Source organism: Tupaia chinensis, unplaced genomic scaffold (genome assembly GCF_000334495.1).
Source record: "Tupaia chinensis unplaced genomic scaffold, TupChi_1.0 Scaffold000318_1, whole genome shotgun sequence".
Classification (NCBI taxonomy): Eukaryota; Metazoa; Chordata; class Mammalia; order Scandentia; family Tupaiidae; genus Tupaia; species Tupaia belangeri.
The window spans coordinates 2,653,983-2,667,148 of record NW_006159811.1 but is presented as its reverse complement, the minus strand read 5'-3'; the positions used below and the strand labels follow the sequence as shown (position 1 = coordinate 2,667,148).

Genomic DNA, 13,166 nt, shown 5'->3' with positions numbered 1-13,166 from the left:
ACCCATTTAGGATGCAAAAAAATATGGAAGATAAGAAATTCTATAGAAAAGAATCCCCTTTGTTTGTGTAGTGTCTACTAGAGTACTTGTTGAATGCTTTTGCTTAATAAGTGGTTGAACACAAAACAAGCCTCGCAAGCAATGTCTTAAACTATCTCAGAGAGGCCCAGCCCCAGTGGTGTAGGCAGTAGGGTACCACTGATTAATGTTAGAACTGTGAGAGCACCCGGGTTTGATCCTGGACCAGTCTAGACTTGCTGGGCACAGTGACGTGTGCTTCTAATCCTGGCTAACCGAGAAGCCAGGGCAGAGGATCATGCATGCAAGACCCTATTCAAAATACCTACATGGTGCGCTCTTCCTTCCCCACCCCCTGCCATTAAAAATAATATCTTAAAGTTATGTGGCTTCTACTAGATGTAGGACATAAGTAAAACAAAACACACTGTCACACAATAAACCTTTCTTTTTTTTTTTTTTTTTGAGAGATTTTCGCTACAGGGCGCGTGCGCTCACCAGACAGACCGAGAGAGACAGAGAGACAGAAAGCGAGAAATCACCCCCCCAGAGGGGATGGTCACGCCGCAATCCCTTCTCCTCCATTCTCCTCTTGAGATCTTGGGCATGCACGCACACACACCTGGCGTGAGTTTTAAGCCACCGGGTCTGGGACGCGAACTGCGGTCGACTACATGGGAGTCCAGCGACATAGCCATTACGCTAACAGTTGGTCCCACACAATAAACCTTTCTGGATCCATTCTGAGTGTTACAGAGTTTAGATGGCATGTTCCACTCAGATTGTGTATAGATTTTGCAGGATGTATTTTTTTTTTCTTTATGTACTAGTACCTCTGAATATTCAACAGGAGCCCAGACTCCTCTTCTGGAAATTGTTCACAACCATTCAGACATAACAATGAGCTATTTGGAATGCAAGCAGTTACCACAAGAGCTTATTATCAACATCCAGCCCACTATGGCTTGATAAGGAGCTTTCCCTGCCAATTCAGTAAAGCTTTTCCTCTTCCACTCTCCTTCTCGCACTTACCAATCAGAAGAACCTCAGACTTCACCCCTAGATAGTCAAATTGAATCCTGTTGGTATGGAGGCCCAGGAATCTATATTTCTAAAAATCTCCTGAGCTGATCATAAAGATTAGCTGGATTTGAGATTCACAGTAATACATAATGATAGTTTATTGACTATTGCTTCACCTTATTATAGGTACAGAAAGAAATCAAATTCATGTAAAAAGAATTTTGATTCAACAGTCTTTTTTTTTTTTTCTTTTTTTGGAGAGGTTTTTTATTTGTTTTTGTTTGCTTGTTTGTTTGTTTTTTTGCTATAGGGCGCATACGCTCACCAGACAGACAGAGAGAGACAGAGATACAGGAAGCGAGAAATCACCCCCCAGAGGGGATGGCCACGCCATAATCCCTTCTCCTCCATTCTCCTCTCAGGATCTTGGGCATGCACGCACACGTGCCCGGCGTGAGTTTTAAGCCACCGGATCTGGGACGTGAACCGCGGTCGACTACATGGGAGTCCAGCTACATAGCCATTATGCTAACTGCTGGTCCCTTGATTCAACAGTCTTAATGCCAAATAGTTTACATTACACATTCCTGGTACTGCACAAACAGCCTAGAAAGTATAAACCATATACCAAAGACTCTTACATAATCTCAAAAATTCAACTGCACTAAATGCTTTCTCTGATAAATGGCTGCTATTTTTCCTTACTTAATATGGATCATTACAGGAAGCTGGAGTTGGGGGTGGTACTCATGTTCGTGACCACTGCTTCATCAAAAATCACTTTGTGAAGGAGGGTTATCTGAAGGCTCAAATGAAACAATACATGTGACAGAAACTTGCACAGCATAAACTGTAAAACATGGGGTAGGCAACTCTTCTGGTTACTTTACCTTTGTATTGCCATGCCTGCACGTACCACTGGCACCATGCCTGCACATGATAGGTGCTTAGTAAACATCCGCGGAAAGAATAAATTGAATATTAAGTACTAGCTAAAGAAATGAATAGTAGGGCCAAAAACAATCCTGGAAACTTTTGAGGTTATCTTTAAAATATTTTAAATTCGTAGGCACTAGAAACATATGTAGAGCTAGAACTATTTTTAGTTAAAAACTACCATAGTAATTGGCTCTGCCTGGTGGGTGGATTAGCCCCTTTGCTAAACTTTAGTGTACTAATTCTGCATGTCCAAGACAATGCCAATGGGTTAGGTGTATGCATAAATGAACAGGCATGGTTTTATGATTTTTAAAAATAAGTGTGTAGTCATTTATCGCATATTATGCACACATTAAAAACAAATATATCACACTCTACTTTTTCATGAGTCAAATACTAGGTAAACATAGTTTAAAATTAAAAACAAATTTGACTGTGCTTGCTTCAGCAGCACGTATACTGAAATTGCAATGGTACAGAGATTAGTGTGGCCCCTGTACAAGGATGACATGCACACTCATGAAATGATCCATATCTTACAAATAAATTTGACCATAAAAACAACTGGTTTGGGTTTTGCTTTACAAATTATCTTAATAATTTTTATGATTTATATATAACAGTTGTACATCTTTCTGGAGTGGAGTATAGCTTTTAAAACATGCATACAACGCGTAATGATCAAATCTGGGTAATGGAATACTGTCTGTCCTCACTGGTAGAGTGTAATGGAGGATACCAGAAACTGGGAACAAGTGGAGAGTGGGGGAATGGAGAGAACTTGGTTAACAGATACAAGAGTGCATGTAAATAAGTAGAATGAGCTTATAGAGTGCTATAGCAGAGTGGAGTGCAAAAAATATGGATAACAATTCAATATATAATTCAAAAGAACCAGAAGAGCAGATTTTGAATGTACTTTCTGTTGTTTTAATTTAGAGGAGATTCCAGACAGTTCTTTTCTATAGCTCTTCTTTCCTTAGTTCTATTCCAAAAAAAAAAAAGAAAGAAAACCCACCCCAAGCACTTGCCACTATTAGCAGGAAAGGTGTTAATTGCCTCTTTAAAGCCACTTTGCCTCTAAGTTCACTGACTGCTCTTAATCTCTCTTACCACCCAAACCTTAGAATTCCGGTCTGTCCCAGCCTCAAAATTGCTCTTCTCAAAATGGAAGCCCATAACATTCCTACATCCTTTCAGCAGATGGTTTGAATTTAATCTCTTGGAACTCTGCCCTCCAGAGAAGGTCCTCAGTTTTACAATCTGTCTTCTTACAGAGGACAGGTATATTTCCTTTTGAACGTTAAAAACAAAAGCAAAAAAACCTACCATCCTAAGTAGAATAAGTTTCCAAGAATGTCCCCTGAAACTCCCCTGCAAAACCAAACTAACACTGGGCCAGTGGGGCAAGGGACGCATACTGAATCACCTTCATCACTTTCTGTGGTCCCTGGTTTTCCCTTAGAGGCCTCTTGTAGACGTTGCTTTTAACTGTGGCACAGTCACAGTTATTAAGTGAAGCTGAGGTTTTGCCAACTTTCTGGCTTTGCTGCCCAAATGACTGAATGTTTGGTTGATTATAGCCCTAAAACACCCACACTCTAAGTAGCTTTTAACATTTTTCTCCCCTGGGCAATCACCTGGTATATCTGAACTGAAAGTCTACCACATATAAATTAAGTATTTACTCAACTAACTACTGCTAAAATCAATGGCCTTAAGGAATACATTAAAAATTACATAACAGAGCTTGACTTTTATGAATTAAAACTTCTAAAACGTAAATGCCATACCCTCCTCTTGACCTGGAAAACTGTTTTTAATTTTATGTGTAGTATTTATGGAACAATCCTTAGAAGTAAGCACATTGTTGTTAAATGGCTAACGCTGGAATGCCTGTATGAAATGCTGCGCAGGAAAGGTGAGCTAGAGGAAAGAAAAAATTAAATATATAAATTAAATATTTTATTTTGGTGTGTTTGTGTGTATATATATATATTATATATATATATATATATATAATATATATGTATATATACATGAGTATGTATATGTATCTCAATGTTTAGTAATGTAATGAAGTACACATTATAACCTCTTTCCACCCAAATTGAATAAAATACACTGACAAAGAAAAATTACTGTTTTAAGATTTTTTTTTTTTTGAGAGGATTTGCTATAGGTCACGTGCGCTCACCAGAAAGACAGAGAGAGACAGAGAGATAGAAAGTGAGAAATCACCTCCCAGAGGAGATGGCCATGCCACAATCCCTTCTCCTCCATTCTCCTCTCAGGATCTTGGGAACACATGCACATGTGCCCGGTGTGAGTTTAAGCTACCGGGTCCGGGACTCCAACCATGGTCAACTATATGGGAGTCCAGCAACATAGCTATTATGCTAACTGCTGGTCCCTTAAGCTTTTAATTATAACCCAGCCTAATCAGTCATGATACCAAAGGTAAGAAGGATCAATGTGGCCTAGGGAGATGAGGACAGCGATCTGGAGAAGAGAGCTTTCGCTCCAATTCATGCTCATGTTTCCACAAAGTTTATTACTACAAATTAAGGAATATAGGAAAGAGTAAGAAGTTAGTTTCCTACCTAGACAAGTGATTGTTCCCTCCATGATCTCAAAGACCTGTTACCTAATGACAAAGAAGCAGGCACTAGAAACACCTGAGTCAGGTGTGGAGCCATCGAGGGTAAAAACTGCAGTGAAGGGATTATTTCCAAAACAAAAAGAATATGGTTTCTTCTGGGTCTAAAGAGTTGAATAAGTAGTCAGTTCCCATGACTCCTCAACAACTCACCACCCCAGAAAATGCTTACAATTTGCAGGGCTCTTAAATCCCACAGCAGGGTGAGAAATGTTAAAGTTTATTAGAATATGAAACATGAGAGCATGGATAAAGATCAGGACAATTAGCAAGAAAGTAAAATATTATGCCGACAACTTCTAAGAGGTTTTCTAGCTGGGATCTCTTCAGCCTAAACATTGGTGGTCTTGGCCACGTACCTTAGCTTCAGAAATTAGTTTAAGCAAAAGTTAAAAACCTGATCAAACAAACAAAATAGCAGTCTCAGCTTGGTATCCCGGAATACTACCTCAAAAGCGTATGCATTACTTCCAAGACATAGCTTCTTAACTTTTAATCTTTTAAGTTTCATAAACTTACTATAAAAGGCAAAAACGTAAAAACAAGCAAACAAAAGAAAAGTATATATGGTCATACTATAATATTTTAAGGTATTTAAAGACCTACCTAAGTCTCTTCACGAATCTCACTTAAATTAGTAGACCTCAGCTCTCCAAAATGCCAGGGAGCAGTTAAAAAGTTCCTGAAGGGAACCAGCAATTAGCGTAATGGCTATGTTGCTGGACTCCCATGTAGTCAACCGCGGTTCGTGTCCCGGACCCGGTGGCTTAAAACTCACGCCGGGCGCGTGTGCGTGCATGCCCAAGATCCTGAGAGGAGAATGGAGGAGAAGGGACTGCGGCGTGACCATCCCTTCTGGGGGGTGATTTCTCGCTTTCTGTCTCTCTGTCTCTCTCTGTCTGTCTGGCGAGCGCACGCGCCCTATAGCAAAAACCTCTCGGGAAAAAAAAAAAAAAAGTTCCTGAAGAACTACAGTAGGTTTGAAAGGGCCCATAACAGCCAGGAGTGTGTAGGCAGAGAAAAGCCGTTTAAAGGAGGGACAGCCCCTAAAATGGGTTGAGTTACAGAGCTCTCATCACTTTTGCAATTAGAGAAAATCACTTAACCCCTTTGGGCACTTTTCTACCTCTGTTTTCTTATCTGTTAAAAATTGGAGGAGCCATTTTATAAAATATTGTCATGATGATTAAATGAGGAGATGTGTTTAAAATGCCTGCCGCTGAGGTCTAGTTCAGTAAAGGAAAATTGCTTCATGGTGCTGTATTACTTCAGAAACCATGAAAGTTCTAAAAAGTTGATCATTTTTCATTGTGAGAGTCAAAAACTGCAAAACAATTCAGATGTTCATGATGGACAATGGTTAAATCATTTATGGTATATCCATATAAGGAGAAAGTATGCTGCCACTTACAAAATTAAATCTGTATTTACTGCAGATATTATTATATAGATTAATGCACTAGTCTGATTAGATGTTCAAATACTCTCGTTTAAGTGAAAAAAGCTAATGGTAGAACAATATAGATGGTATTCTATCCTATGATAGCCACAATTTATATAAGAATTTCCTACTTATGCACATTTAGATTAATTTCCATTTTCCCTCCAGTTTAATTAACAGTCTACAGCCATGTTCTGATTTTCATTTTGCTTTATCAAAAGACATATGGTTTATTAGGCTTTACAGAGATATTGTCAAACTGCTTTTCAAAATGCCCTATTTACTTCATATACTTTTTAAATTTTGTTAATACTATAGCCTAAATATGTTTGGAGTCATTTTAATTTGCAGTTATTATTATTACTAGAAATGAATATTTCTTTCACATACAGATTAGTATTTTTATTTCTTCTTTTGTAACTGTTATTGCCTTATGCCCACTTTTCTATAAGGTTTTAGTGGAATTTTTTTTTAGAAAGATTTTTGTTGTAGGATGCACGTGCTCACCAGAGAGACAGAGAGAGACAGAGAGACAGACAAAGAAAGAGAAAGCCAAAAATCACCCCCCGGGGAGAAGGCTCTGCCAGAAGCTCTCCTCCATTAGGGTATGCGCACACATGTGCCTGGCATGAATTTTAATCTGCCAAGTCCGGGACTCAAACTGCAGTTGACTACGTAGGAGTCCAGCAAAGTAACCACTGCACCATCTGCTGGGCCCTTTAGTGGAATTTTAAAAATTTGTTTTATAAGTATTCTGGTTGCAAAAGGTAGAAAATCTTTGGCTATCATAGTTTTTGTGATCTGTCTTTTAATATTTATAATAGTTTGGGGCATACAAAAATTTTACATTTTTACAAAGTCCAAATTATCCATTTCCCTTTGTGATATCTTTCCTTATTTCTATCTTTAAAAAGATTCCCATACTAAGATCAGAAAAATATGTACCTGGTGGTATGTTGGTTAAGGCACTGTTCTACCTTATGGTCAACTGCAGTTTGAGTCTTGGACCCAGTGGTTTGGAAAACATGCCAGGCACATATGCATGCATGCCAAAAATCCTGAAAGGAGAATGGGAGAGAAGGGACTGCAGCATGGCCATCCCTCTAGGGGTTGATTTCTTACTTTCCCTCTCTCTCTGTCTCTCTCCATTTCTCTGGAGAGCACATGTACCCTCTGGCAAAAATCTAAAAAGTAGGAAAATAATAAAAATATTTACCTATATTTTCTTCTAAACTTGTTTATGGCCATATATATACACATATGCATTTAAATCTGTAATCCTTTTGGTATTTAATGGAGTAAAATTGGAGTCATTTTACTTTATTCCATCAATTATTATTTTTTGGTAATTTGTTACTGATGAGTCTTATCCCAATATCTTGCTTTACTCGTATTTTATATTTAACATGGAGTCACAGCTCTCCTGGTACCTAATAATGACTTTAGGAAGAGGCCTTTTAGCAGCTCTTTAGAGTGCTGTGAATTCAAAGTGAGAGCTTCTTAAGTGCTGAATTTTCTCCATCTCCTACATTGTTATTACTGCTATATATGTCATTGCTTTTTCTTTTGGAGAGTTTTTGCTATAGGGCGCATGCAATCACCAGAAAGACTTAATATTAGTCTAAGGTTTTATGTTGCCTAAAAATCTTGGGAAGTATATATAAGCTGGCATACTTTTAAAAATATTATTATTGAAATAAAGTTGTCAGAATAATGATTTGATTTAGTTGAATACAAATTTACATTTTTCATGATCTTAAATACTACGTAAGAGTAATGTTTGTTCATTCGGTCAGCATACCTGAATAAGTTTAAGAAAAACAAGCCTAAGTATTGGGTTGTCAGAAAAGTCATAACATGTTTTTTCTGTTTCTCTATCCAAAACGCATCATGACTTTTCTGACAACCCCATAGAGTACAATGTTGCTTATATTATATTTCATGCTGATAAATCAGAGGACATAGCTATTTCTATTAAACCGAAATTATTATGCTAGTCTCATTTACCAAAGATTTACTATTATTACATGAACTAAAATTTTCAAAAAATTCTTAGTATCTGTTAGAATAATCTTTTTGGTATAGCACATTTAAAGTATCATAACTTTAACTTCCTCATTTTCCTAGTTCATGAATATTTGATTTATATAAGAACTTATTTATGTAAGAACTCTACAACCAATCAGAACAGTTTCTTGGAGACATTTAAATCTAATTTATTATCCTCCAAAGATAGGAAAATATTATGCATTCATACAGAAAGAGATAAAGGTCTCTATAAATCAAAAACATGTTGACACAGATACAGAAACAGTTTATAACTTCAGACCTAAACATGAGCCACAGGTCAAAAGTAAACACGCAAAGAAATCAGCAGTCCATATATCAAAGAGTTGTTTTCTTTCCTGGTGGGCACACAATTCTTGAACTCAAAATAGACAAGTAGACACACAATAAAATATTAATTAAAAAAAGCTGATCTTCTATTGTTTCTTATCCAATAGAGAATAAATCTCTGTAATCCATTAATCCTCTTACAGAGATCACAAAGCTAGGCCATAAAGACAAATTCTGAATCACTGACACCAGTATGGAATAATTTATTAATTGTAAAAGTTTCAAAGATAAAAGTAGTAAAGAGAAAAGTATGCAAGGAAGCAGAGGCTTGCCAAAGTTAAAGCTTTTTCCTACTGGGGAATACCCCTGGGAACCTGAATTTAAGCCACCGGAGGTACAATATTCCTCCAACAGGGCAAGTTACTCAGCCATCAGAGGACTCTGTTGGGTATTGGTAGAAGAACCTCAAAAATGATTACAAAGTCATTTTCCTAAAAAGCATATAATCATAATTCTCCTACAGATAGAAAATGAGTAGGCCAAAGATTTCATGTAATTAATTAGAGAAAAAAAAAGAGTACAATATTATAACCTATTCAAAAGAGAATCAAAGGGTACAACATAAGAGAGGTCTTCACAAAGTTCATGGAAAATGCATATTCTAAAAAAGATTACATGGATTTCAAAAATATTTTGCACCAAAATAAACTTGCACTTTATTTCCATTTTCCATGAACTTTTTGAAGTAATTTTGTATATAGGGAATAAAGAAAATTGAAATAGATGAAAACTAGGTCCCTATACAAAGCAATGACTAATTAACTGCATTCCACTGGGCATAATTAAGCTGCATCTTTGTAGACAAAATTATTTTGCATTATTATCAGATTGTTTAAACAACTTAATGAGTTATAAAATAGTACGAAACAATAAAAAGCAGAAATAACCTAGATAGGGTACCAATTTGGACACTGACTTTTTTGTTGTATCCATTTAAAAGACTTTATTACTATTTTCCTGACTCTATATAGTGAGAGATGGATACAAAATATTTCTTATCAATTAACACAAGAAATTAAATACTATGAGAAAAAAAAGATACCAAAGCTTCTCTCTGTCCTTAGTTCTAATTTTCTTATCATCTATTCCTACAATAGAGAAAGAACTAACATCGTTTGTACATCAAATATGTGAAAAGACCCGATGACTTATATTTCTAATTATAGACATTGTGCAACTCTTCTAAAATCCTTTTCTTCTATTCTGAGAACTAACCTCATCCAAATTTCTCTTTTTTCTCCTTATCAATACTACAGTAACAAATACTTGTTCCACTAGAGCTACCTAGGAGTGTATCAATACTCTATCCTGGATTAAGATAAAAGGACCAAATCTTTTTAAATAATTACAGTTTGAAGGGAAAGAAGAAAAATAATCAAAGTTTGGAAAAGATGAGAAAGAAACTTTTTGTGAATCTTACAAAAACGAGGTACTGCCACAGATCTGAGCCAGTTACAAACTTAAGACATTTTTAATGAGACAAACTCGAAATCAAGATAGGACTTCTTTTGAATTATTATCCTGAAATCACATGTGTTTATAATACTCTTCTATAGGAATTCTGTAGAGTTAGTGACTCACCAGCTTCAGCAGAATTTAGACAAGCTCAAGCCTGGGACACTGCTTTGATCCTAAAGTTCTTTTCAGTAATGTCACAATGCACGGACTGAAAGCTCCTAATAAAAATCATCATTGCTCCTGAGAAACAGAATCTATGGGGAAAACATGTAAATGTCTCCATGGAAACAAGCTTTTTAGCTCTGTTTTCTACAATACTCAAGCAAAAACCAAAACAAAGCAAGCAAAAGAATTCATTTAATGCCAATTATTTTACATGAACCTAACACAATTTATATCTTTTAGGCTCTACCAGGTGACAACTCTACTAGAATCACGATCAAGACAGAACTCTACATACAAGCCGTCATTTTTGACCATATTTCCAGAAGGAAGACTTAACTACCTATATGCTAGATGATAACTTACTTGTTTGTTAAATTTAAATGATTTCTGTGGCCAGAAGCAAATTTAAATAATAAATCGGTATTGTTGAAAAGTAAATTAAAATAGTAAATATAAAAGTTCACTTTAAAAATTAGAACAAAAACTATTATCTTTTAAAATTTTTTTTCATGAGCTACAAAGAGACAGAGGGAAAGGCAAACACTTTCAAAAATGTCTCACACCAAGATCCTCCCCCAGGGCCTTCCCAGCTCACCACCATTGCGTGCCTACACATGCATGCCCAGCATATACAGATCAACCCAGAAACTGAACCGAGTCTTCCATATGACTTCCAGCATTGCAAAGTAGTACACTTCCACTGTACCACCATGGCTGGGCCCTGACTGTTCTTTTATTGTATAGTGGCCTCTTAATTTAATTTGAGGTTTTTCTAATTTTTTCCTAAACATTGAAGCTGATTGCAACAGTTTATGAGAGAGAATCTTGCTTCAACTTCAAAGATACAGTAATTGGTGACATATTTTGCAGCTCAGATTTTCCAAAACAAAAATGTTCCAGGTCCTACTATATTGCAAAATCTTGTGGACCAATCATTATGCCATGTGGCAATGCTAGCTCCTCAAATCATTGACTATTGATAAAGGGTCCAAAATTGGAGGATAGACATAAAATAAAAATACAAAATTTCCAATAGTACTAAATGAGTAAATAAAATCTGAAATTTTCCAGAGATGATGTCTAAAATGAATAAAATACATTTTTTGTGCCTGGACAATATGATTGTCAGGGCTGTGAATATGAAGAAATACAATCTAAGGAAGCAAGATCTGGGAGAAATGAAAACTTCATAAGAAAAATAAACATGCTTTCCTAAAGTGTCCTAAAGGTGCCTTTGGTGTACAAACTATATTATTTAGAAGCCACTTTTTATTAGTATTTGTTTTTTTCTCTTCTTATTCAATTCTCTTTCCTTTCTAAGCAGTACAGTACTGAGGTAATTAAGGGGCAAGCAAGGTGTGTATCTGCTCAGTTGTGGGGATGGGGGAGTTCAAGTGGAATAGAAAGTTCAAGTGGAATAGAATATTCTTGGGGGAGGTGATCTAGCTTGGCATGAGATGTCGGATTTCAAGCAGAATGAGTAGAGTGGTGTTAAACTGGGATTGGATGTATCTCTGTTATCTCATAGTTTTTAATATATACAATATATACAACAGATATGGACTATATGTGTGTGTTTACAGGTTCCCTCACTCTCTCCACTGAGAGGACCACAGCCAGCAGCACTCCAGTGTCAGTCAGCTCACCTAGTGCCCGGATGCTAGATTCTTAATACCAGTTTTCACTAAAAGGAAGCAAGGATCCTTGGAAAAATTACTATATCAAGGTAGAGGCAGGGAAAATACAAGTCTGGTGTATCTTTTTGTGCCAGAAAGCAAACAGGTTCTCAAAAAATAGAAGGGAATTTATCAAAAGGCCTCGGGACTCATTTGAAAGAATTCCAACTAGCCAGAATAAAATGGTTTGGCCATCAAACTAAGTAATGATAAAAATGGAAATAAAATAGAGGACGAGCAGTTGTCATAATGGCTATGTCACTGGACTCCCATGTAGTGGAATGTGGTTCGAGTCCCCAACTCAGTGACTTAAACTCACACTGGGTGCCCGTGCGTGCGTGACCACGATCCTGAAAGGAGACTGGAGAAAGGATTGCGGTGTGGCCATCCCCCCAGGGGATGATTTCTTGCTTTCTGTCTCTCTGTCCCTCTCTGTCTACCTGGCTAGTACACGCACCCTATAGCAAAAATCTCTCTCTCTAAAAAAAAAAAAAAAAAAAAAAAAAAATAAAAAAAAAAAAAAAAAAAAAAGTAATGAAATAGAAAACCATGAGTCTGTACTGACCTACACATTAATAAACTGAAACTTTGATGAGGAAAATTATATTTGCACAGTATCTCTCCCAAAAAATATTAATTACAGAGGGAACAATGAAAATGGCCAGCACACACTTTCAGCAAGTAATGAAGGAGAGTATTCTAATAATGAAGAATTTGTACCCTACCAACTGAGATGTATGTCTCAAGGAGTCCAGTATCACATCTCAAGTTAGAAAGGCCTGGCTTATGACACAGAGGATCTCAACATCCCTTCTGTAATAGTCCTCACGTTGTACAGCCTGAATCTAATAAAAAAATCTCAGACACACCTAAATCGAGGAACATTATACAAAATAACTTTTGAATAATATTCAAAAGCATTAAGATCATGAAAGTGAAGGTAAGACCAAGGAGCTGTCTCAGACTGAGGGAGAATAGAAAGACAAAACAACCAAATACAACACGAGATTCTGAGTTTATTCATGGAGTATTTGGAGACAGTTGGGGAAAACCGGATGGTTTCCGAAGAGTCGATGGCAGTAAGATAAAACAATGCTGACTTCCTGATTTTGATGATTATGATTATGTAACAGAATGTCCTTGATCATAGGAAATTAAAGAATTTGAGAGTCACAGGGCATCTTGTTGACAGATAATTTATAAATTATTCAGAGGAATTATTTTTACTGTCCTTGCTACTCTTCTGTAAATCTTAGATTGTTTTATAATAAAATAAATATCTGACTTCTTACATAATATAAATTCAAAATCTTAGGTCTTACACTTTTAGTATGACATATAAATTTTATTATTCTGTCTATAAATTTCCCCAAGTATTAACAGTCATTAT

General features: G+C 36.4%; 1 protein-coding gene and 1 non-coding gene across 3 annotated transcripts in view; both read left to right on the top strand.

The window, feature by feature from the left end:
* The window catches only part of CFAP299 (cilia and flagella associated protein 299), a 511,846-nt gene extending 501,350 nt beyond the window's left edge, over nucleotides 1–10,496 (top strand). The window contains exon 5 of one of the 2 annotated variants that reach the window (XM_006151456.1): nucleotides 10,341–10,496. In XM_006151456.1, the coding sequence (XP_006151518.1) occupies nucleotides 10,341–10,455 (115 nt within the window). In that variant the 3' untranslated portion in view covers nucleotides 10,456–10,496. The remainder of the gene's footprint in view (nucleotides 1–10,340) is intronic. The other variant, XM_006151457.2, reaches the window with a different exon arrangement.
* On the top strand, nucleotides 2,416–2,519 carry LOC114008313 (U6 spliceosomal RNA). Its single transcript, XR_003549872.1, has one exon. It is a non-coding gene; the product is annotated as a U6 spliceosomal RNA (small nuclear RNA).
* Nucleotides 10,497–13,166: the final 2,670 nt, after the last annotated feature.